This window comes from Colias croceus, chromosome 5 (genome assembly GCF_905220415.1).
Source record: "Colias croceus chromosome 5, ilColCroc2.1".
Classification (NCBI taxonomy): Eukaryota; Metazoa; Arthropoda; class Insecta; order Lepidoptera; family Pieridae; genus Colias; species Colias croceus.
The window spans coordinates 1,370,676-1,392,474 of record NC_059541.1 but is presented as its reverse complement, the minus strand read 5'-3'; the positions used below and the strand labels follow the sequence as shown (position 1 = coordinate 1,392,474).

Genomic DNA, 21,799 nt, shown 5'->3' with positions numbered 1-21,799 from the left:
TAGATGTTTATTATTTGATGTCAAACAAGACACAATTAACAGTTAATTGTGACATTTTATAAAATCCTTCTTGCGTTCCCACAAAAGGTAAGTTGTGGCTTTTATATTTATTCTTTATACATAATTAATTATATAGTTAGACTCATGTTTTTAATTAGAATTAGAGAAGTTACGACAAAATAAGAAAATGATGAAATTTTATTTTTATGTATAACTTTTACAAGACTATATTATACGCCCAAAGAAGGTCACTTAAGTTCTTGATAGAATTTTATTTGTTAGTAGCTTTTTAATAAAATAAGGTAAAGTAATCTTTTCATTTTTTTTATTTACAGATTCAATGTTCATAAAAAATTAACGATTTGCGTGAGGATGTAGTAGAAATAAGTATCCTGGCGCGTGGTCAATTGTTGACTAAATTTAATTTCCAACGTATGGTACAATCATTGGAAGAATCTTGGGTAATTTTAGAGGATATTTTTCGGGAATGAGAAAAGGGGCAGCCAACCACGTATCAGCGTGCGTGCGTGAGAATCTACCTACGTTTTAGTATCAAAAAAAATGTTATTTTGAAACGTAAATATTGCACTCACAACTACTGTACAAGTATGATTTTTATTCGTGCTTTACTGTTGTTTTATTATCGTTCGGTACAGATAGTACTGGGATCAGAGTACATATTATTTATCAATTTAATATACGTAAAATATTTACAATCATACCAAATGGATTAACACGGTATGTACATAAGGCGGTCTTATCGCTTACTAGCGATCTCTTCCAGACTGCCCAAGGTAAGAGATAAAGAATTATACTCATGATCCAGCAATTTTCAACCGAAAAAGAAGTTTTTCTGTAATTGGTAGTTGTTTCATTTATTTATTTAAATACCTAATTTTACTTTTATATTTGCCCATTTGCATTACATTCAGCTTCCATAACTTATAAAAATTTTATGTTTATTTCTGTCTAATATAACTACTCTTTTTTAGATATAAATAACAAAAACAACTTTTTTATTAAAATTTAGTACCTTGGGAAGATATTATTATCCATGTGTTAATAGAACAATACATAAAGGAAGTTATGTTACGATTTTATACAATGAAAATATGTAAAAAAATATTAGCAGGTGTAATTATTAAATTGATCCCGAACCCAAAACTGTAGTTAATTTTTTTTGTCATTTAGTGTTTAATTCATGTCAATTGGTTCATTAATAAAAAAAATTATGATCATTTAAATAATCACGGCGAACATTTGCTAAGGCATTCATGTACAAGGTGTAATCGTTCAGTGTGCACAGGCGATTTTTTTTTTGTAAGTATTACAGATAACAAAAAACTTTAACTTGATATCGAAAGAAGGTACTTAACCTAATAATGGCCGTAATCATTTTTTTTTAAATAAATCGAGAAATATAAAAAAAAAATATCTTTAAACCCTTACATTAAGTACATATGAAATATGAATATCCCATATACATTTAATATGAAAGATTTTAGCTTTCTTTTTCTTTTTTTGGTTGTCTGCTTTAATTACTTCGCAAATTTGAAGTGGCATTTTCCACACTTTTTCCTGACATTTTCACGCATTTTCCGGATATTTTCCGGGCATTTTCCGGGCAATTCCTCACGCATTTTCCGGGGATTTTCCAGGCATTTTCCACGCCTTTTCCGGACCATTTCACGCATTTTCCGGATATTTTCACGCATTTTCCGAAGATTTTCCAGGCATTTTCCAAGCATTTTCCACGCTTTTTCCGGATATTTTCCAGACATTTCCCAGACATTTGCCGGAGATTTTCCAGGCACTTTCCACGCTTTTCCCGGACATTTTTACGCATTTTCCGGATATTTTCCATATATTTCTCAGGCATTTCCCAGTCATTTTCCAGACATTTCCCTGACATTTTCCGGGAATTTTCCAGGCATTTTCCACGCCTTTTCCGGACATTTTCACGCATTGGTTGGACTAAAGCAAAGGGGGCGCAGGACTTAGAAAATTTTTGATGGAGTTGGTGTCATTATAACACCTATTTATTATTGTTTTATCGTAAAGATTACGCTAATATAAGCATGTTTTATAGGAACAACTTTTCTCTAAAATAAAAAATGGCCGAGATATTCGCCCTCAAAGATTGATGGTTTTCAAGGGAGCTGCACGTAGGCAACTAATCAACAGTTACGTTAGGTTAGGTTTAGGTTAGGTTAGCCGTTAGGTTAGGTTAGGTTAGGTTTCTTAAAAAAAAAACTACACAGTAATAGGAGCCCCGCGAAGCGGGGCTCCGTCGACGCGCAAAATCAATCTTTGAGGGCGAATATCTCGGCCATTTTTGATTTTAGAGAAAAAGTTTTTTCTATAAAACATGCTTATATTAGCGTAATCTTTACGATAAAACAATAATAAATAGGTGTTATAATGACACCAACTCCATCAAAAATTGTCAGTCCTGCGCCCCCTTTGCTTTAGGCGGACCCACGCATTTTTTGAATATTTTCCGGGCATCTCTCAGGCATTTTCCGGGGATTTTCCAGGCATTTTCCACGCTTTTTCCGGATATTTTCCAGACATTTCCCTGGCATTTTCCGGAGATTTTTCAGGCATTTTCCACGCTTTTCCCGAACATTTTCACGCATTTTCCGGATATTTTCTGGGTATTTCCCGGACATTTTCACACATTTTCCGGGGGATTTCCCAGATATTTTACAGGCATTTTCCGGATATCCCCGGAAAATGCCCCAGATTTCCGGAAAGTACGTAAGTTTTTTAGCTTAGATTAGAAATAAATTCTATTAACAATTCTATGAATTGTTTATGGTAGTACGTGTTTACTACATAATTGTATGTAAAGTAGTAACTACTATGCAGTCGCTATTCCACGCGGACGAAGTCGCGGGCACAGCTAGTAAATCATAAAATAGTAAATTACTTAAAAGGTTGAACAAAAACTAATTTGTCTCGTAACCTAAATGTATATTATATAGAATACCCAATGCAATTACCAAATATTTTTATCTCTTTATAAGAAATATTTATTTGTTTGTTAACATGCTATAAGTATTTTGTTATCATTGTTATCAATTAATGGTGTAGGCTATTGTATCATTTAACACAAATACGTTTGCTTTGGAACGATTTAAATTGTTCTAGAATTGAAAGCTGCCATTTTTAAAAAGAAAAAAATATTTTTTTTTTGTTTCAAAGCATTCGTACAGTAGTTAAGTGTTTGACATTTAGTATGTAAGTTTTTTATCGAGTTTATGGTTCCTATACCATAGACAACAAAAATTTAGTAAATTTTCCAAATATTTTAAAAAGTATTTTTTTAACTACGATAGGTTTTCCTATAATAAACTATAACGATAACTGTTACAGTTAAGGAAATATATTTTTTTAATATTTGCGTTACTCTTTGTATTGTTTAATTGGATTGGTATTGAAACTTCTTAACCTTATTGTAATGACTGTAAGACAGTTACTAATACCAATCTAGTTATTTGAACGTTACCTTACGAATATTGTGTATTCTTGTTACATATTTTATGACTTAGCTTGAAGATAATATTTTTTGTATGTTATGAGTTATGACTTTAAGATTTTCTTATACAAGTGTAACGGTCACAAATATAGTACTGAAATATGGGATTTTGTGTTTTATTTCTTTCAAAGTATATTACTCTTACCTCTTTTCAACTCTATGATTGAAATTGGATTGTTAACAAGTCTAGCTGGCTAGCTAGCTACCAAAGAGTACTGAGTACCATAGAGAGTTAGATTTGTAAGGAAAAACCTTTAAAAAAAACTTAACTATTTATCCATTTCTCGTATGATCTAAATGTGCCTTGATCCTTATATTTTAAATTGCAATATGTACGCACTGTGGTACGCACTGTACAGTCGTTATACAAAATTTATATTATGTATTCTTTCGTATTAAGAATCTGTTGATAATAAAATTTAGCCCAAGTCAATATATCTCATGAAAACTTGACGTTTAGGTACGAAAAGGAAAAAATTATATTGACGATGTCATCGCCAAAGTTCTTATTTCAAACTAATGTGACTTTGTAATTTTTGAGGCTTGTACCAATTTATCATATTTATCACCAATTTTTCTGTTTCTATGCGATAGGCCTTCCTTATATAGCGAAGGGCGCGTAATTTGATGTATTTTTTTAATCATGGTCGGCAAAGGTGAAGTTAAAAGCAGTCGAATCTTCCACCAATGTTATTTGAAATGTTGCAAGTTGCAAAATCTTACACCGTTAGCTAATGTAATTCCAACTGGTAATGGAAAGGTGCTGGACTTTTGTGTGGATAGGATAAAATATGCGGACTGGCCTCCCATTCTAAACGCACTCAGTTGCGATTTGAGTCTACACTCTGTTGCGATTAAATGTCGCCAGCAAGTTAAAACCGGTATGAGTAAATACATAATAGCATAAGTACGAAGATATACATTTGGACAGCACACACAAATTTTATTTGCTCTATAAAAATTATTGATTGACCCAAGACAGTATGTTATTGAGTTTTGCGAGGTAGTGTCATTGTTTGCTTCTCCCTGAAAAACTTACTGAATTGAAAATTACTTTGCAATTATTTTTTTCATAAGCTCAAGTTCATGAAAATTTTGAAAAAAAAACAGTAATAATTTTTATTACTCATTTCCTACTAAGTAAATTAAATCATACTTTGCAAGTTCTTAAACTACACAGTGAAGTAAAGCGAAGTCTACCAATATAATATTTTACAAATTATCAGCATTTATCAATCGTAATGCCATATAACCATATAACCATAACCTTTCTGTAAACAGTCCTAGAACACATAGACTGCGAAAGATTAGCGAAGACAGTGAACAAGCGAGCAGTGATCCTCACAAACTTCATGCTCAGTAACCTTGTGGAAGCGACCTCACAGTTACTCTCAAATACTACTCTACTAAATTCGCTGATGTTAGAGGGTCTGCCTTTGAAGATACCTTATTTGAACCCTATTTGTGAGGTTTCGTATATTATTATGCTCGTAGATGATTGATTTAATATAAATATTTATTACTACTTTTTTCTCAATGGTTCAGGTTTTTTAAATTTAATTCGCCAACCTTTGTTCTGAGGCTAACGTGACCATAGAACCGAGAGGCCCTGGGTTCGATTCCCGGCGTGGACAAGCAAAAATAAATGTTTCAGCCTCGAAAGACACAGAAGGCTGATCACCTAATTGCTGTCCTTGAAATAAATGTTTTTTCTTTCTAATTGAGATTGACGCGAAAACATCTTAAAATAGACTAGATGCAAAACGTAGGTCTTCTTTAAATATGTGTCATATCATAACGTTGCAGGCGCTTCTAGCGAACAATTCATTGCAACACCTCTATCTGCCTCGATGTCTTATCGGTGACGCGGGTTGTTTGGCTCTGTGTAAAGCAGTACGATGTCTGCCCAATATACTTACGTTGGACCTCAGTGGCTGCGAACTTACACCGCTTGGTGCTGGGTATATTGCCGATTTACTTAAGGTAAAGCATAAGATACATAGGGATAAATCAATTTAAAAATCAAGGCTTAAAAATCTGTTCGAAGAAATAAATTATAAACTTGGCTAAACAAAATAAGAACTCAGATCAATCAGTAATAATTTAGCTAGCACTCAACTGGTAACAGAATTTTTAAAATCGGTCCAGTTGTTTCGGAGCTTATACCACCTGAACCATCAAAATATTTCCTCTCTATATCTAACATTAGTATAGACTGCCCGCGACTTCATTACCTACCTACCCTTTTTATGAGATAGTAGCGTCTTTTTTGCGTCACACTTTAAATTTTTATACAAGGTACATATTACACAGGTTTTTATTCTTAAAAATCTCCAGTTGAATTTCCTTGTATATCCACTAGTACCAAAAGATACACCGCTACAGCGAGAACTGGGTGCACACGTTACGCTACAGATTGCCCGAGCTGGACACAATGGCCGGCTTGCGGAGAATCACGCTGTGTGGCAATACACAGCTCGGGGATGTGGGTGTTGGCAAGCTGTTTGATGTGTTGGCTGATGATTTGTGGATCAAAGGCAAGGATGGTTAAATAAATAAATTAGAAGTAAAAGATAGTGGTTTTGGAGATTGCTAACAAAATAAAATTGTGTTGTCATTATTTTCACCGATCACCCTTATTGTTTGAAACATGCGCGATCTATAGGTATGTTAAGCAACTTGAGCAGCTATCGATAATTAACAAATTCCTTAAATTCACAAGTAGCTTTTGTAATGTTTAAAGAATTAAAAAAAATCGTAATTATCATACCTTGTTCCCGTACACGCATAACTATAAGTTTTTTCGAATTCTAGCATTGGACATACAAAACTGTGGCCTATCAGAGGATTGTGCAGCGGCGGCGCTACAAATGATGCATTCGAATACTACCCTCGTGGTGTTAGACATGAGACATAACTCTATTGCATGTGAATTCCTCTCAAAAATCAGATCAGTGTTAAGAGATAACGAAAGGGGAGCAGCGGGAGCGGTAAATATCTTGTTTATATTATAATCCTTCTAATTTATATAAACGAGAAAATTTGCAAGGATGTATGTTCGTAACTCTGTCACTTGAAAATCCCTGAACGGATTTTGATGATTCATAGCAGTGATGTAACTTATGTACTAGAATAACACAAAGACTATAGAAATACTATTAATTAAATAATCTATTTGTATATTGTTGAAATATTATCACATTTAATTTAATTCTATTCTTGTTTAAAGTATTCTTGGTTGAGTGTAAGTGGAAGTTCAACCGACGCCAGATCGGTGAAATCTATTTCCAAGTGAGTATTATCCTTTATATTGAAATGCCCTTTTATTTATACCTTAAAAATACTTTATTTATATATTAAACATGATTTTTAGAAACGGTACAATAAAAGACCGAGTGGCGTCAAACGTAAGAAATGCACCAGGAAAATATGCGACGAAGACAGGGGTAATGAAAAAGGAAAAGTAAGTATTTCCTTCATAAAGTTATCATATTGATTCAATAACAGACCTTAATAAGGCGCCGTTTATATTTTTTTGCATGCTTTTTTGCAATGCTTAATTCACAGTGTTTCTAATAAATGAAGACACTGTTACCATAATTTGGAATTAATGACCATATACCTAGTCTTCATCATACGTAAAATTTTCTAGAGATTACACGGAGGTTCTAGAAGAGCAGCTACAAGAGGAGATATCGCACCGGCAACAGCTGGAGGAGCTGAACTTGCAGCTGGTGGAACAGATGAAACAGTTGAAACGTCAGCAGATGCAGCTGTGGGCGAACGGCACGGCTTCTTCTGGTAATTTTAACAATTAATGGTATTGGGAAAAATGTAGAAACCAAATGTGGAAATATATAGAAGACAAACAAAATTATTTGGACAAGTATTTAGGAAAAAATGATAGATAACCTGAGTTATAGAGAAGTACTATGGAAGAGCAACTATGAAGTTTCTTGACGGTTCTTCTCGCTTTCCGAATCAGTGGTAAATGTTGAAAATATGTAATGACGTTCCAAAAGTGCTTCTATAAGAAGTCTAATTGAATAAATAAATGTTTCAGTTTGAGTTTATAAGACGGAATTCCTCCAGCAAGATTTCTGGTTAGATCTACTTCTGATAAAGATTTTTTTTCTGTTTAGAGTAAGTGCAATATAACTTCGGTATTAAAGTATCAATAACAATAGTACTTTCACGTCAGGGTCAGAACAATCGTTCCAAGCCAGTTCTCATTCGGGCGACTTTTCAAGCAGTTCAGAATCGACGAGCTCCGTGCCTATCGATCAAAATACGCTCGCCTATATACAGCAAGCGTTCAAGGACATATATGCGTTTATCAAAAATAATCAGTGCCACGGGTGAGAAAACAAATATGTATTTGTAAATCGACAGCATTTTTAGCGTAGGTAATCCTTTGCTTTGAGAAAAACTAGGACGTAGTTAATAAGTAGAACCCAATTGCAACGCTTTCTGCTGCTGTCGTTATCCATTGGTGGAACTACTAAAACACGCAATAGAAATGACAACCGATTTCATAGACATCCATCTAAATGAAATAATGCCTGTAATAATTGGTCAAATTTAAAATATTTTAACATCTGTTTTCGAACTTAAACTAGCATCATACTAAAATATTTTTGATAACAGTCAATGCGAAGAATGGAAAAAGAAGGATACAGAATCATCACAAATGGAAGAGTCAGATAGAGAAGAAGAAGAAATTCGTGTCAATGTGATAGCAAAGAAAGCGCAGAGTACACATATGAAAATGGTCGACAACGTCAACAGGAACAAGATGACCAAATCGGCACATTTGTTGAGCGACGTGCAGTATAGGGATATAGTGGAGATGGTAAGATACTACAGCATCCCAGGTTAAAGGAAAATACTGAAGCTTCTTTTGATCCATTATAGAGAAAAGTTCCTTACATTTTTTATCAGTGTAAAATACAAAGTTTTAAACACGTACATATTGTCATGGGAGACCGTTAAATTTTTCGAATGTTCTTGCATCATGACTGTACACAATCTTTATGTAAAAATTAATGAAATATAATTATTATGTATTATTATAGAAGCCAGAGATGATAGAAAAACAAATGGGAGACACAAAGAACTCGTATACCAATGAACAGAATATCCTTAACGAAATTATCGCAGGACAGAAAGATGTGAAAAAGGTATTGAATAGTCATTTTTATTGGACATCTCATAAAAATTATAACACTCCTTGCATCTTTATATTATTTTCCTACAACAGGTCTATGCATCGTTTAACTAAATGTATTTCATATGAATAGCAATATAATTCAGGCAATAATCTTATCCAAATAACTTCAGCAGTAAAAGCTGCTGAAGTTATCATTAAAACAAACATACATACTGAAAAATATTTTTCCGACTTGAATTTTCTAGAATCTAGCCTAGTGTAATACCTACTTACGTCAATTTCTCAAAAAAGCTGTTATTTTTTGAATCAGCGTGATAGTAAAATTTCAAGGTCGCGTCATAGCAATACCGTCACGTCATGGAGTTAGGCAACGATTTTAGTATAATATAATAAGTAATCTTCAAAGAAGTTTCACTTTTGACACGTGCTCGGCGCACACGCTCTTTATTTGATCTAGTAATATTTATTTTTCGTGATAATTTCCAGACGCTATACGACAAGTCGAGTCCCGCCAGTAGCACGGTGAGCGACTCGTCCGACACACTGGTGTGTTCCCCGCGCCGCGCCATTCACCCGCGCGACGCGTTCGACTCGAGCGACGACGAGTCGTAACTTTTGGATACGGTTTATTTGTTACATGTTTTGCGAAGATTAAAGTTTTGTATTTATTTTGTGTTTTGTCTTTTCCTGAACATCAATTTTGTATAAAAACAATTTTTTCCCAAGAAAACATCTATACTTATATTATAAAACTGAAGAGTTTATTTGTTTGTTCGTTTGAACACGCTAATCTTGGGAACTACTGGTCCGATTTGAAAAATTCTTTCAGTGTTAGATAGCCCATTTATTGAGGAAGGTTATAGGCTATATATCATCACGCTACGACAAACAGTAGTGGAGCCACGGGGTTGAAACCGCGCGGAACAGCTAGTGTATAATAAATAACCCTACCCAATCATCTAATCGCTGGCACATAAAATTCATTAGGATACCTTTGTCTCCTAGTACAAAGTGATGAATAATCTTTTATTCCGGCTTATTTATCATGGTGCATTAGAAACTAGCAATGAAGTTTTAAGAGGGCTTATTCAATTTAACGCAAGTCAAAATCTCCGCGATCTATTACGATAGATCGCGGCTTGCGCTATCCTTTTACTATGAACAGCATAGGTCCACAGGAGAGCGCCGAGCAACATGTCCTCTCTCTGGGAAGGCTCGCTGCCGACTGATTTTAATCGGGTCGCGCGCAGTGTTTTATAGTACTTTAAAAAAAATTGTAGAAAAATAATAGAGGTACCTTAGTTGATTTTTTAAATTTTATCTTATAAGTAATACGTTCTTTTATTGCAATATGTATAAATTATATTCAACTAAGTCAAATATCTTGGTGAAAATAATCATTTTGTCGACTATAATTTCTAAAAAAATTCACATTGTTCGGATTTTAATTTCGTAAGTTAGGAGTCCAAATTAAAAAAATCTTTTAACTAACTATTTTAATAAGGATTTTTGCAGTTAGTTAAAAAAAATGTGTGTTAGATCTGTCAGCAATTTCAGATATTTTTAGCTTCGAAATTGACACTAAAAGTGAAATCAAGTAATCATCGGCTCAGTTATCTTGATGGTATTCACAAATACTGTATTAATTGAAAAAAACTCTTAACTAACTATATAGACAATAAAATTTCCTAAAATTATTAGTAATTCATATGTTTGTAAGATAAGTGGTTGATGGACAATCTGGTTTGAAAAATCACATATTTGAGCCAAACAGCGCACGGACCGCGTACACGGCCTTAAATGAAACAAATATTCTAAATTAACAGTATATTACACACTAAACTATAAAATTAAATACCTATTCAAGTGCTCTTTCCTTCATCGACTTTCTTCTGTTGTAACTTGGCGAGCATCATCTTCTCTTTGGCCTCAATCTTAGCCTGTTTCTCTCGCTTCTTCTGTTCTTTCTCCCGTTTGGCTAACATTTCTTGGAACCTCTCGTCACGAGGGTCGAGCGTGAAACCAAAGTGGCGTCGCACTTCTTCAACTAGCCTTTCTTTCTTTTGCTGTTAACAGAAATTTGAAACAATTTTTTATAAAAATAAATGCAATAAAAATAATTATTTTTCAGACACAGTAGAAACTCGATTTTACAGCTTACATCAGTCAGTATCGACATTCAAAATCGAAAATTTAACAATAATTCTAAAAGTGAATGGTTCATTGGGACGACAATATATCTCATTTTGCAACCTTGTCCGAAGTCCACATTGTTAAAATTGCCATTAAATTATTTTTTTGCTGTATGGTCGTGAAAAAAAATTCCAAAAGTTCTGCAAACTTGGGTAAGTTTTCGATATAATATTTCATATCACATATTAAATTTGCAACCAATCTAAGTGGAATTATTGTGAATTGATTGTTTTGACTGACTGGGGTAGCTTTAAATGTTAGTCTTTTCAAACTTATTGACACTACTGGGCATTAATAAATGAATTTGAATTTGTTAAAATTACATGAACTATTTTAATTAAGGACTATTTCACTTACCTTAGCAGCCTCAACCTCTGCAGCCTTCTTAGCCATTTTATCATTCAATTCCTTCTTCATCTGGTCCAGCTTGGCAAACTTGGCCGCTACATCCTTATCCCTTTGCTCTATCCTTAACTGCTGCTCTCGTTTTCTCTGTGCAGCTGTTTCCATCATTTGTTGTATCGTAAAGGGAAATGCTACGGCTTCATATTCTTGTCTTTCCTGAATGTCTTCTTTGGATGGCCAGCAAATACCTGGAAGAAAAAGTGATTATTTTGTGAATGATTTTTCGTATGGAATCTTAACAATAATTTTACTATTAATTACTATTACCAATTAAGCTAACCTAATATGTAGTACAATCAGATTATATTAAAGTTTTACGTAAACTATACTTACTGGGATTAATGCCACTGACCGCACCATATTTCCCATACAATTTGCGATTATATTTGACGGTAAGATGTGCTAATATTTTAGGTTCTTCATATGGCCGCCTTTTATGCATTACATTTAGATGAGCAGGTGATAGTCGTGATATATTTCTCTTTTTCTCAATCTCTGCTTCTTTTGCGAGTGCATCTTCAGTATCGTCGAACAAAACTTGTTCATTTTGTTCCACCTCTGGAACAGTTGTTGCCGAACGGAAAATGCTTATAAGACTAGATCTTAGCAGTTTTGGTCTTACACACAAATTCATGATTACTCTTGTTTAAAACTTTAAATTTAATTGTTTTAGAAATTTAGAAAATAAACCTTAGAGGTTACGTGTTTTGCTGTGGTGTTTTGTGTCATTGTCAAAATCAAAACAAATTGTCAAATATTTTAAAGATAACATATAAACGTTTGTAGGTATAAGTAGAATATTTATGTACTTAAATAATCTGTACAAATGTCTGTCTTTCTCGGGTGTCAAGTGTCAAATTGTCAACTGTCATTGGCTGTATTTCTTGGTTTCTCATCGACGTCAACTTTATTGGCTTCGTATATTCAGTGAATCATTTCATATAATTCTGAACAATGGATGATTTCGGCGACAATTTCGTACAACCCGAAGTCGACCCAGCCGCAGACTTCTTGGCTCGAGAGCAAAACCAACTGGCAGGACTAGAAGATGAGCTAGAAACCAGTGCTCCGCCCCCTATTGCGTCGAGTATAGCTTCCAACGGTCTTGATGATTTTGTTGGTAATTTAATTTGTACTATACATTAAAATGAAGGAGTAATTAGAAATTTGTAGATGTGAAAGTTGTACATTTACCTACCTACTCACATATTTTTAGTGCCTACCTACAAACTATTTACGAAAAGTTATAAATTTCTTCATGGCTCCACCCAATTCAGGGACTTCAGCCTTTGCCAGTGTTTTAATTTTCTTGCCTTTCATAGACAAAGTAAAATTTTGATTTTGAATACTTAGCATTTTGAATATTTTATAGTAATTGTAGTTCACAATCATCTTTGGTAACAAGTATTTGTCTAGAATTATTAAACAAATTCAATTAACAACATTGCATATTAGAAACCAATAAATAACATTAAATATCCAGAAGTACCAAGTGCAGCAGCATTTGAAGCCAATGGTCTGCTCGATGACGATCCAGCCCCTGCACCAGCTCCAACTGCTCCAGCAGTCTCCGTATTCAGACAAGAAAGGGAAGAACCTGAGAAGATTAAGATATGGAGAGAGGAACAGAAGCAGAGACTGGAAGAGAAAGGTACTGGCATGAAATAATTGTCTTAAAGACTATAAGAAACCTATTACATTTTACTCAAAATCTTTTGAAATGTCATGTTGTTCCATTATTAAAATGCTGTTATGAAGCTCTCTGGGCCATCTTAATGCAGTTTTAATTCCAGTTTGGTAAAGTGATCATACAAGATGACCTACATAGCTCCATTTTTTTAACTATGGAATGAATATTGCTTTAGGACATCATGGTGTATATACAGACAAAATGGTATCCTCTGTAGTACACTAAATTTATGTTATTATGTAATATTGAATTTCTTTTTGTCTTTAGATGCTGAGGAAGAGAGAAAGAAGCAAGAAATGTTGAAGGTAGCTAAAAAGGAATTAGAGGATTGGTACAAAACACATGAGGAGCAAATTGCTAAAACTAAGGCAGCTAACAGGTAAAAATCTTATTATAATACTCTGTAGATAACAAATATTTTTATAGTGCAACTGCTTTGTACATGATTAAAAAAAAATTGAATCTGCTTTTATATCTGTAGAATCTCATTAATTTGAATATATTCCTTTTGTGGCATATACTGCGTGTAAAAAATGGCTTTATGCAGTGTTTATCTGTAAAATTTGGTTATTATTGACCTATTTGCAAGTAGATTGAAGCATTTTAAATTATATTGTGCATTTTGTATGTATTATAAAGTTGTATATTTTCTTTTCTATGCACTCAGGGAGTCTGCTAAGTAAGTACACTAGAGTGGTATTCACTAACTTGTGTGGGTGGAGGATTTTTTTATATATACATATATTTAAGACTTTATTTATGTATGTCCACGGGTATAACAGGGTTATGATATTGTCGAATTCATGTTATTTTTAGTTTCAATGAAAATTTGTATAAAAAGCATCATTGGGGTATTTGATAATGTATTTAAATATATATTTCCTAAAATAAAAAGTATTTTATTAACAATGTCATTATTTAAATAATAAAATAAATCCAAATTCCATTAAGTTAATGAATTCAGTTAACATTAAATTAAATACAATTAAGATAAGTCACATAAAATTAATTTCAATGATTTTATTTTTCTCTTTGCTTTATATGTAATTCAAATCTTAAATGTATCAAAAATTGTTTTGTTAGCAAAACACAAGTCCTTTCAATCTCATTTTAAAACATTCTTGGGCATTATTGGTGGAACATTTTCTCTCCTTTATAAAAAAATTCACAAATGTTCATCATATTTGGGTATACATTACGAGTGTATCTATTAATTACTAGAAACGCAGAGAAAGCTCTAGCCCGTGGATCTGAGAGTACCGTTGAAGAGGGTAACGAGTGGGCTCGCGTGGCGGAACTCTGCGACTTTGGGCCGAGGCGCGGCCGCGATGTGGCTCGTCTCAGATCCATTGTACTCCAGTTGAAGCAGTCGGGAGTCAGCCCTAAGTACCCCCCGCGGGCAACTAAAGTGTAAGTAAATCATATAGGTATGGTAAAATAAAAATGTGTGGGAGTTTTCACAGCTTATGGATATGTTCTGTGTAGCTTAACTGTCAGTTTATTTATTTATTTATTTATTTATTTAGCCTTTTTGACTGGGTGAGAATGGTTTTTCTACTATTTTTTGGCTATAATGTTTTCATCACTAAAGTATATCTCTCAACTCAGTGTGCCTTCTGGCAAAGGCCTCCTCCAGTAATTTCCATTGCTTCCGGTCTTTGGCGACTCTCCTCCATTTGGGTCCTGCGGTAAGTTTAAGCTCATCTTCCCAGCGCATATGTTGTCGTCCTCGACTTCTCTTGCCATCCCTTGGATACCAGTTGGTGACAATTTGGCTCCATTTTTCTTGTCTAGATCTCAACATATGGCCGGTCCATCTCCATTTTTGGAGGTCTATTCTTTCCAGGATATCGGTAAGTTTTGTTTTCGCTCTTAATTGCAGGTTACTTATTCGATCTTGCCTTTTGGTTCTTGTCAAGCTCCGTTCCATGCTTCTCTGGCACTTTGCTAATTTATCTCGATGGTATTTCGTAAGGGACCATGTTTCGCAGCCGTAGGTGATGCATGGAAGGATACAGGTGTTGAAGACTTTCCGTTTTATTGCCATGCTGTGATCTTTTGATTTTACAATTTCTTTTAGAGACCAAAATCTTTTCCATCCATTGGCAATCCTCTTATTTAGTTCTCTGGTTGTTTGGTCTCTAGTGGAGATTATCTGACCCAAGTAGCAATAATCATCGACATATTCTATTTGTTGATCTTCGATTATGATGGGATCCATTACTGAGTTGGTCATCAGTTTCGTTTTTGTAATGTTCATCTTTAAACCCACTTTCGAGCTCTCTTTATTTAGAGATTTGATCATCTTCCCTAGTGTCTTTGGATTTTCTTCCAGTAGAACAAGATCATCCGCAAATCTTAAATGGTTTAGTTTTCTTCCAGCTACGTTGAGGCCCAGATGCTCCCAGTCCAGATTACGAAAGACGTTCTCCAAGACTGCTGAGAACAACTTAGGCGACATTGGGTCACCCTGTCTTACTCCTCTCTTGATCCTGAATTCTTTACCCAAGGCTTCCAATTGTATTCTTGCTTTGCTGTTTGTATATATATTCTTAATAATGTTAATATACGTAGCAGGTATACCTTGCCTTCCTAAGCTCTCCCATATTGCTTTATGACTAATGCAATCAAATGCCTTAGCATAGTCTATAAAAGCTATATACAATGTCTTGTTGAACTCGTTATACTTTTCGATTATCTGTTTTAGTGTGTGAATGTGGTCTATTGTAGAAAAGTTTCTTCTGAATCCTGCTTGCTCTATTGGTTGGCTTTCATCTAATTTTTCGCATATCCTGCCCAAAATGACCTTTGCAAATATTTTGTACACATTCGACATTAAGCTTATTGGCCGGTAATTACTGATGTCATCCTTTGCGCCTTTCTTATGTAGTAGGATTATATCGCGGGTCTCAAACCATAGGGGCGTATATGCAAAAATGCGATTTTTCGTTTTTAATGCCATTGGATTCTACTTTAAGCAATACATAACCTCAATTTTTCTTATAATTTAATACTGATTACTTTTTGTATAAGATGCAAAATATTATTTGCCGTAAGCTAGACAGTCTACAATTATTGTTAGGCCATATAGCCGTATAATAGACGTAAGAGCAATATTATTGCTTTTAGAAATTAAAGACTTTTTAACGGATTTTAAACGCGATTTATTCATTCTATTATTTTCCCGACGTTTCGAACACTTTACAGCGAGCGTGGTCACGGGGAGACTGAGTCTCCCCGTGACCACGCTCGTGTATAATACTCGCGTAAAATCAAACCCTAGAAAATAATATTATTGCTTATTGAGGCAGTTTTGACGTGCCATATAGACGTATGCACATACGACTGTTTGTTTTATTTTAACCTGAAATCATTGTGTCGAGCTATATAGACGTATGCACATACGACCATCAATGTCAACATGATCCTTGGGATATTTAGTCATCACTGCGGACGTATGCACATACGTCTACATATTTTAGTATTGCTGTCTCCAGATTTCGTCACTAGGAGGACGTCACAGAGCAAGTTGGTGGACGTATCGTCATGTCAACAACACGGAAACACGATCACTCTGCAGTGAGATGCCAAAGCGAGTAGATGTAATTCTAATGCGTGGAATAACTTTAGTGAATTTACTATATATATATTCTAATATATATAAATCTCGTGTCACAATGTTTGTCTTCAATGGACTCCTAAACCACTTAACCGATTATAATAAAATTCGCACACCATGTGCAGTTCGATCCAACTTGAGAGACAGGATAGTTAAATTTCAAATCGTTTTAGAGAAAGCGGGCGAAGCCGCGGGTGGTAAGCTAGTTATTTTATAAAGAACATTGCATGGAGAATAATAAGGTTAAGATTTTCACAAGCCGAGGATAGACCAATGTTGGTGTCATAAGTTTGAGCAGTTACCCGAAGAAGAACAGAAAGAAAAACAGGATGAGTATAATGAAGAACATGTTAATAGGAAAGAATATGCCAAAGAAGAAAAGAAGAAGACAAATTAAAGGCAATGGTTGACTCTACTCTTCTTTTCTGTAGGATGTGTACCTTTGATTTCGAAGCAGTATTATACTGTTCCTAATGGACATTTTGGGTAAACCTATCTTTTATAAAAGGAAATTGGGCTTTATGAATTTCACAATACATAATGCAGTGAGCAAACTGGGCTACTGTTACTTTTGGCCAGAGTACGAGAGAAATAGAGGGGCGAATGAAGTCTCAACATGTTTGTATACTTATATCACCAAGCTTACCAATGTGGAACACCTGATTCTTTATTCTGATTGCTGCCCAGGACAAAATCGAAATTCAGTGGTGGCTTCAATGCTAAGATATGTAATGATGTCTCCAGCAAATCATGTAAAAATTAGGTTATCAATTTGGCCGGTATATTTTTTAAATGTACACCGATTACTCCGAGGTTTCTGGATCGATCTATATGATTCTTTTTTTGTTTGATGTGTAATGGTGTCGAATTGGTCTCATAAAAAAATTATTCGGATAGGCCTAGCAGTTTTTATTTTATGAGCATTTTTGTCTGATCTCGATGAGTTAATTGAAATCTAGCAAGTAACTTTGATACACTTCCCGGTAACCGATTAAGCTGAAATTTTGTATACGTATGTAAATTGGATAACGATGAAACATTATCATGACATAGAGCTGATTTGATGATGGAATCGAAAGGTGGCCATAGGAACTCGGTAATATATTGACTCGACTTTATCGAGTTTGGGCTCGTTTGATTCGTGTTGATAAATACACTATAAAGTATTAAAAATAACTACGTTAAAAACAAGCGACTTCAATAACGGAAAAGTAAAAAATAAAAATAAAAGATCTGATATTATTAATTACTACATAATATTATTTAGATGTGCTATTTATTCAATAGCTTTGAAGTCGGTGCCAAGCACTAAGCACTTAATATCAAACCTATTTAGTAAATAGCACATCTAAATAATATGTAATAATTAATAACATCAAATCTTTTATTTATTTTTTACTCTTCCGTGTGTTTCCGTTACATATTGAAGTCGGTTGTTTTTAACGTAGTTATAAATGTTTGTGACTTTAGTCATATAAAGTAGGTAAGTAACTATGTTCAGATTTATAAATAAATTTAATTTTTTATATGCTTATTTTTATTTTCACACAGAAAATATTGTGTAATTACGTCCATTTGTTTTATTTGTCTAGATTGTAGAATAAAACTGGTTTATACCTCTACTTTGAATTCAAACGCCTCTCAATATAAATGCCAAGCCAAACAGGCGTAAGATTTTTAAAAACCGCGTAAATAACGTTAATTTCGATGGGTTCTCATTCCTAAATTACAATATTTTGAGTCACCGACTAGGTAAAAATAAATATAAGTATAAATATTAATAATTTAAGGAGAAGGGTTTTACGTCCATAAATTCCATACATTTATGGGGGAAATTTGACGGAGTTTTGCCGTCTATTCGTCATGGCAAATAGACGTATCAGCTAAAAACTAGTGTTACAGAGGGAATATCTTAAAACCAAGCATTCCATATTAACTGCAGTGTAAATATGTAGCTACATGCAAAAACACAACAAGGTGGCTCAATCACAAAAAAAGTTATTAAGTTTTTTGTCTCTCCTGAAAAGTAGGGGTTTTGTGGATACGCCCCTATGGTTTGAGACCCGCGATATGTGAAGTTTCCCATTGTGTTGGTACATACCCAGATTTCAGGATTTGATTGAACATCTTGGTAAGTATTGGTACTAGTTCGTCAATAGTGCCCCTTAACATCTCGTTCCTTATTTTGTCTGGTCCCGGAGCTTTCTCCATTTTTAAACTTTTTATTGCCTTTTCCACTTCGCTCTTCAAAATATCGGGTTCGCTCTCTGGTATGCTTTCTGTTAAAAGAGCAATAATGTTTGGAAATATATTATTATGAAAAGAGTGCCAAATACTATCAGAACATAATCCTTAGTGTGCTTATGTCATGTTTCTGACTTGATTTTAACAATTAATTTAAAAAAATACACAAAAACTTTAGTAAACTGTATGAAGTACATTTAAACTTAACTGGCCTTAGATTAGACAAATCTAAATGTATTGAAATCTTACTTTAATTGCAGTTTTAAAATGTAGTTCATTGATCTTCTATACTATAAAAATGAATCACAAAATGTGTTAAGCGCATAACTCGAGAACGGCTGAACCGATTTCGTTAATTCTTTTTATGTAATATTCCTTGAAGTACCAGGATGGTTCTTATGGAGAGAAAACGTAAACATGTACCACGGGCGAAGCCGGGGCGGACCGCTAGTGTTACTATAAATATGTATTAACAATTAATTGTCTTCTAAGGGTTACCAGCTGATCGAGTCAAAGGTCAAAAGAAAATAAACTACTAAAATGTAATAAGCATGTTTTAATAACAATGTTTTCTCTTGTTACAGAGCTTGAAGATTTTTATAAATAAGAAAATGTTGTTAGCCTAAATATTTGTCTTTAATCAGTCTCTGAATAAATCACATTGAATTACAACAAAAGTAATAGAAAAACATGTGATGTTTATAGAATAATTATTGTATTGCTTAACAGACTGTTATTTATTAAATTTATTTTTTATTGTTCAATATGGCTAATGTTATTGGAGTATCTTTTTTATTTGGTCAATAATTATAAATAAATATCATTCCAGAGTTAGTTTTGTTTTATTTCATCTTCTTTCAATAAAATGGGGTATTAAAGAAATTATCTTAAATAGAAAGAAATAAGCATAATTTAATACAATTTCCTTTTTAACTCATCCATGAAAGATCCATTGTATAAAAACTAAATAACATTGTATCCTCTAAACAAACAACCCAAACAATATCATTTTGCACCTAACTTTTCTTATCTAGAACATTCATTTTGAAATATTATGAGATGTGCATCATAACTTTAAATCTCTAGCAATATCAATATGTTTCCTCTTATACACCCTTTCAACTAACTGCAACAATAAATACATTAAACTTATGACTAGAAGGAATGGCCACACACCACACGAGAGATAGCTTTTCAACTGTAATCCCAAGGGTTTGTTCTTATTGAGCAATATTTTATTATACACTATTTCAGTCCTTCTCGTTATATCCATCCAATTATACATCTTCCTTACATTTCTATTACATTCAAACGGACAGACAATGTTTCCATTTTTCAAATCGTTCATAGCCAATTCTATACTTTCAACTATATTTGTAACATTTGGTTCAGATAAATATATCATATTGTCTGGTAATACTTCTGGTATGCCTCCAACTTTTGTGGAAACAACTTTAAGCCCACAAGAGGCAGCTTCAACAATTGCCATACAGTATGCTTCTGTTAAAGATGTATTTAGGAATATATCACCTTTCACTAATACATCCCTTACTTCAGAATGTTTTAAGCTTCCCAATAGTGTTACACAATGTTGAAAACCTTTTCTTTCTCTGACTTCTTGTAACAACCACATTTTTGGCCCATCTCCTCCTATTATGAACCTTAAATTTGGATATCTAGGGCACATATCAGCTATCACAGCTGCCATCAAATCCACACCCTTTCTATACACTAATCTAGACACAATTATGATAGTTATAACATTAGGATCTCTTTGACCTGGATCAGGGGTAAATGTGTAAGCATCTACAGCATTTGGTATGACTGATACTTTATGAGCTTGCACTTTAGCCCTTAATACTGTGTTTTCTTTACCTGTGTGAGACACACAGATGCAGTGATCACATTCACACAAACACATTTGGAGATACTTATTTGTAAGAACTGCTGACATGTCTGCAAAGCCAAAAAGGCTGTGGTCTGTGAATACTGTTTTCAATCCCATTAATTTTCCTATTATAGATACTTCATGTGCTAGTACACTGAAAGCTGAATGTCCATGCACAATTTGAATTCGCTCTCGTATTAGAATATATCGTACTAACGCAATGTTACAAATCATAGTAGGTAGTGCACATTGGCTGTAAAAAACTCTTATGGGCAAGTAATATACTTTAAGACCTCCTGTTAAATATCGAATTCCAACTCTATCTTCATAGCAATGTGTGATTACAATTACTTTATGTCCTCGTTTTATTAAACATTGCGATAAATTATATATATGCTCTTCAACTCCGCCGGTATTCGGATAAAAAAAATCTGACGCCATGCATATTATATGCCTATTGGTTTTGATAACTGGCTCCTGTAATTAAAAAGCTTTTTATCTAATTTACATATTCATATATCATTATTTATTCGCTTGAAACATTTCAATTTCTACTTACTGTTTGAGTGTTCATGTTTTTGAGAGAAAAATGCCAACATCTGTACTGTACGTATACAGCAACCACAACAGCAACCAAACGAGCTTAGATATTTTTTTAATAGAGAAGACAATTTAATACTGCACTAAGGAATCATTTTAAAATTTAATTTTAAATAAATCAATTAATACAGTTGAATTATTCATTGTTGATTTCCAATATATATTACTATACTCTATGATTGTTGATACCTAATTTTTTAATGTCAATTGTCAAATGTGTCACAGGTCACGTCTTGTCGAGACCTGGATTGCGTTCATAAACTTCTTATGCTTTTGATGATCATTTGCCGAGTTAATAAACCTAACATTACGTTTATCTTGTTTAAATTACATTTATGATAACAATCACATCTAAATAGTTTAAAAGAACCTTTTCAAATGCTCTTAATGCTGTTGTACATTGTTCTCATTTTAGTACATGACATTCAAAGACCACGGTTTTTGAACCT

At 33.7% G+C, this 21,799-nt stretch overlaps 4 protein-coding genes across 7 annotated transcripts in view; 2 read left to right on the top strand and 2 right to left on the bottom strand.

The window, feature by feature from the left end:
- The window catches only part of LOC123691630, a 40,875-nt gene extending 31,516 nt beyond the window's left edge, over positions 1 to 9,359 (top strand). The window contains exons 11-21 of the mRNA XM_045636117.1: positions 4,823 to 5,010; positions 5,348 to 5,524; positions 5,904 to 6,078; positions 6,356 to 6,531; positions 6,771 to 6,832; positions 6,915 to 7,004; positions 7,194 to 7,342; positions 7,743 to 7,899; positions 8,189 to 8,393; positions 8,617 to 8,721; positions 9,198 to 9,359. Coding sequence (XP_045492073.1) covers positions 4,823 to 5,010; positions 5,348 to 5,524; positions 5,904 to 6,078; positions 6,356 to 6,531; positions 6,771 to 6,832; positions 6,915 to 7,004; positions 7,194 to 7,342; positions 7,743 to 7,899; positions 8,189 to 8,393; positions 8,617 to 8,721; positions 9,198 to 9,323 — 1,610 coding nt within the window. The 3' untranslated portion in view covers positions 9,324 to 9,359. The remainder of the gene's footprint in view (positions 1 to 4,822; positions 5,011 to 5,347; positions 5,525 to 5,903; positions 6,079 to 6,355; positions 6,532 to 6,770; positions 6,833 to 6,914; positions 7,005 to 7,193; positions 7,343 to 7,742; positions 7,900 to 8,188; positions 8,394 to 8,616; positions 8,722 to 9,197) is intronic.
- A 1,164-nt stretch (positions 9,360 to 10,523) lies between these two features.
- LOC123691625 (growth arrest and DNA damage-inducible proteins-interacting protein 1) lies at positions 10,524 to 12,037 on the bottom strand. The gene is made up of 3 exons (XM_045636112.1): positions 11,643 to 12,037; positions 11,262 to 11,497; positions 10,524 to 10,777 (listed from the first exon to the last, which is right to left on the bottom strand). Exons 1-3 carry the CDS (start codon positions 11,941 to 11,943, stop codon positions 10,574 to 10,576), a joined length of 741 nt encoding a protein of 246 aa, XP_045492068.1. The 5' UTR covers positions 11,944 to 12,037; the 3' UTR covers positions 10,524 to 10,573.
- A 134-nt stretch (positions 12,038 to 12,171) lies between these two features.
- On the top strand, positions 12,172 to 19,696 carry LOC123691626 (clathrin light chain). 4 transcript variants are annotated; one of them, XR_006751433.1, is made up of 6 exons: positions 12,172 to 12,429; positions 12,793 to 12,960; positions 13,267 to 13,378; positions 13,667 to 13,678; positions 14,221 to 14,495; positions 18,900 to 19,462. XR_006751433.1 is itself a non-coding variant. In XM_045636113.1 (6 exons), exons 1-6 carry the CDS (start codon positions 12,264 to 12,266, stop codon positions 19,451 to 19,453), a joined length of 654 nt encoding a protein of 217 aa, XP_045492069.1. In that variant the 5' UTR covers positions 12,173 to 12,263; the 3' UTR covers positions 19,454 to 19,696. The 4 variants fall into 4 exon arrangements, 2 of the variants coding, with proteins under 2 accessions (XP_045492069.1, XP_045492070.1); XM_045636113.1 differs by having other exon boundaries at positions 12,173 to 12,429; positions 14,221 to 14,409; positions 19,447 to 19,696; XR_006751434.1 differs by lacking the exon at positions 13,667 to 13,678 and having other exon boundaries at positions 12,174 to 12,429.
- Positions 19,399 to 21,532, bottom strand: LOC123691623 (phosphatidylinositol N-acetylglucosaminyltransferase subunit A). Its single transcript, XM_045636110.1, has 2 exons — positions 21,310 to 21,532; positions 19,399 to 21,227 (listed from the first exon to the last, which is right to left on the bottom strand). Exons 1-2 carry the CDS (start codon positions 21,322 to 21,324, stop codon positions 19,929 to 19,931), a joined length of 1,314 nt encoding a protein of 437 aa, XP_045492066.1. The 5' UTR covers positions 21,325 to 21,532; the 3' UTR covers positions 19,399 to 19,928.
- Between the last annotated feature and the right edge of the window lie 267 nt (positions 21,533 to 21,799).

Bases quoted from the DNA above. Each gene is read 5' to 3' on its own strand.
- LOC123691626 (XM_045636113.1), top strand. From the start codon at position 12,264: ATGGATGATTTCGGCGACAATTTCGTACAACCCGAAGTCGACCCAGCC. The intron at 12,430-12,792 runs GTAATTTAATTT...TTAAATATCCAG, and splicing joins CGGTCTTGATGATTTTGTTG to AAGTACCAAGTGCAGCAGCA. The intron at 12,961-13,266 runs GTACTGGCATGA...TTTTGTCTTTAG, and splicing joins GCAGAGACTGGAAGAGAAAG to ATGCTGAGGAAGAGAGAAAG.
- LOC123691625 (XM_045636112.1), bottom strand. From the start codon at position 11,943: ATGAATTTGTGTGTAAGACCAAAACTGCTAAGATCTAGTCTTATAAGC. The intron at 11,498-11,642 runs GTAAGTATAGTT...TTTTTCTTCCAG, and splicing joins GGTCAGTGGCATTAATCCCA to GTATTTGCTGGCCATCCAAA. The intron at 10,778-11,261 runs GTAAGTGAAATA...TTCTGTTAACAG, and splicing joins CAGAGGTTGAGGCTGCTAAG to CAAAAGAAAGAAAGGCTAGT.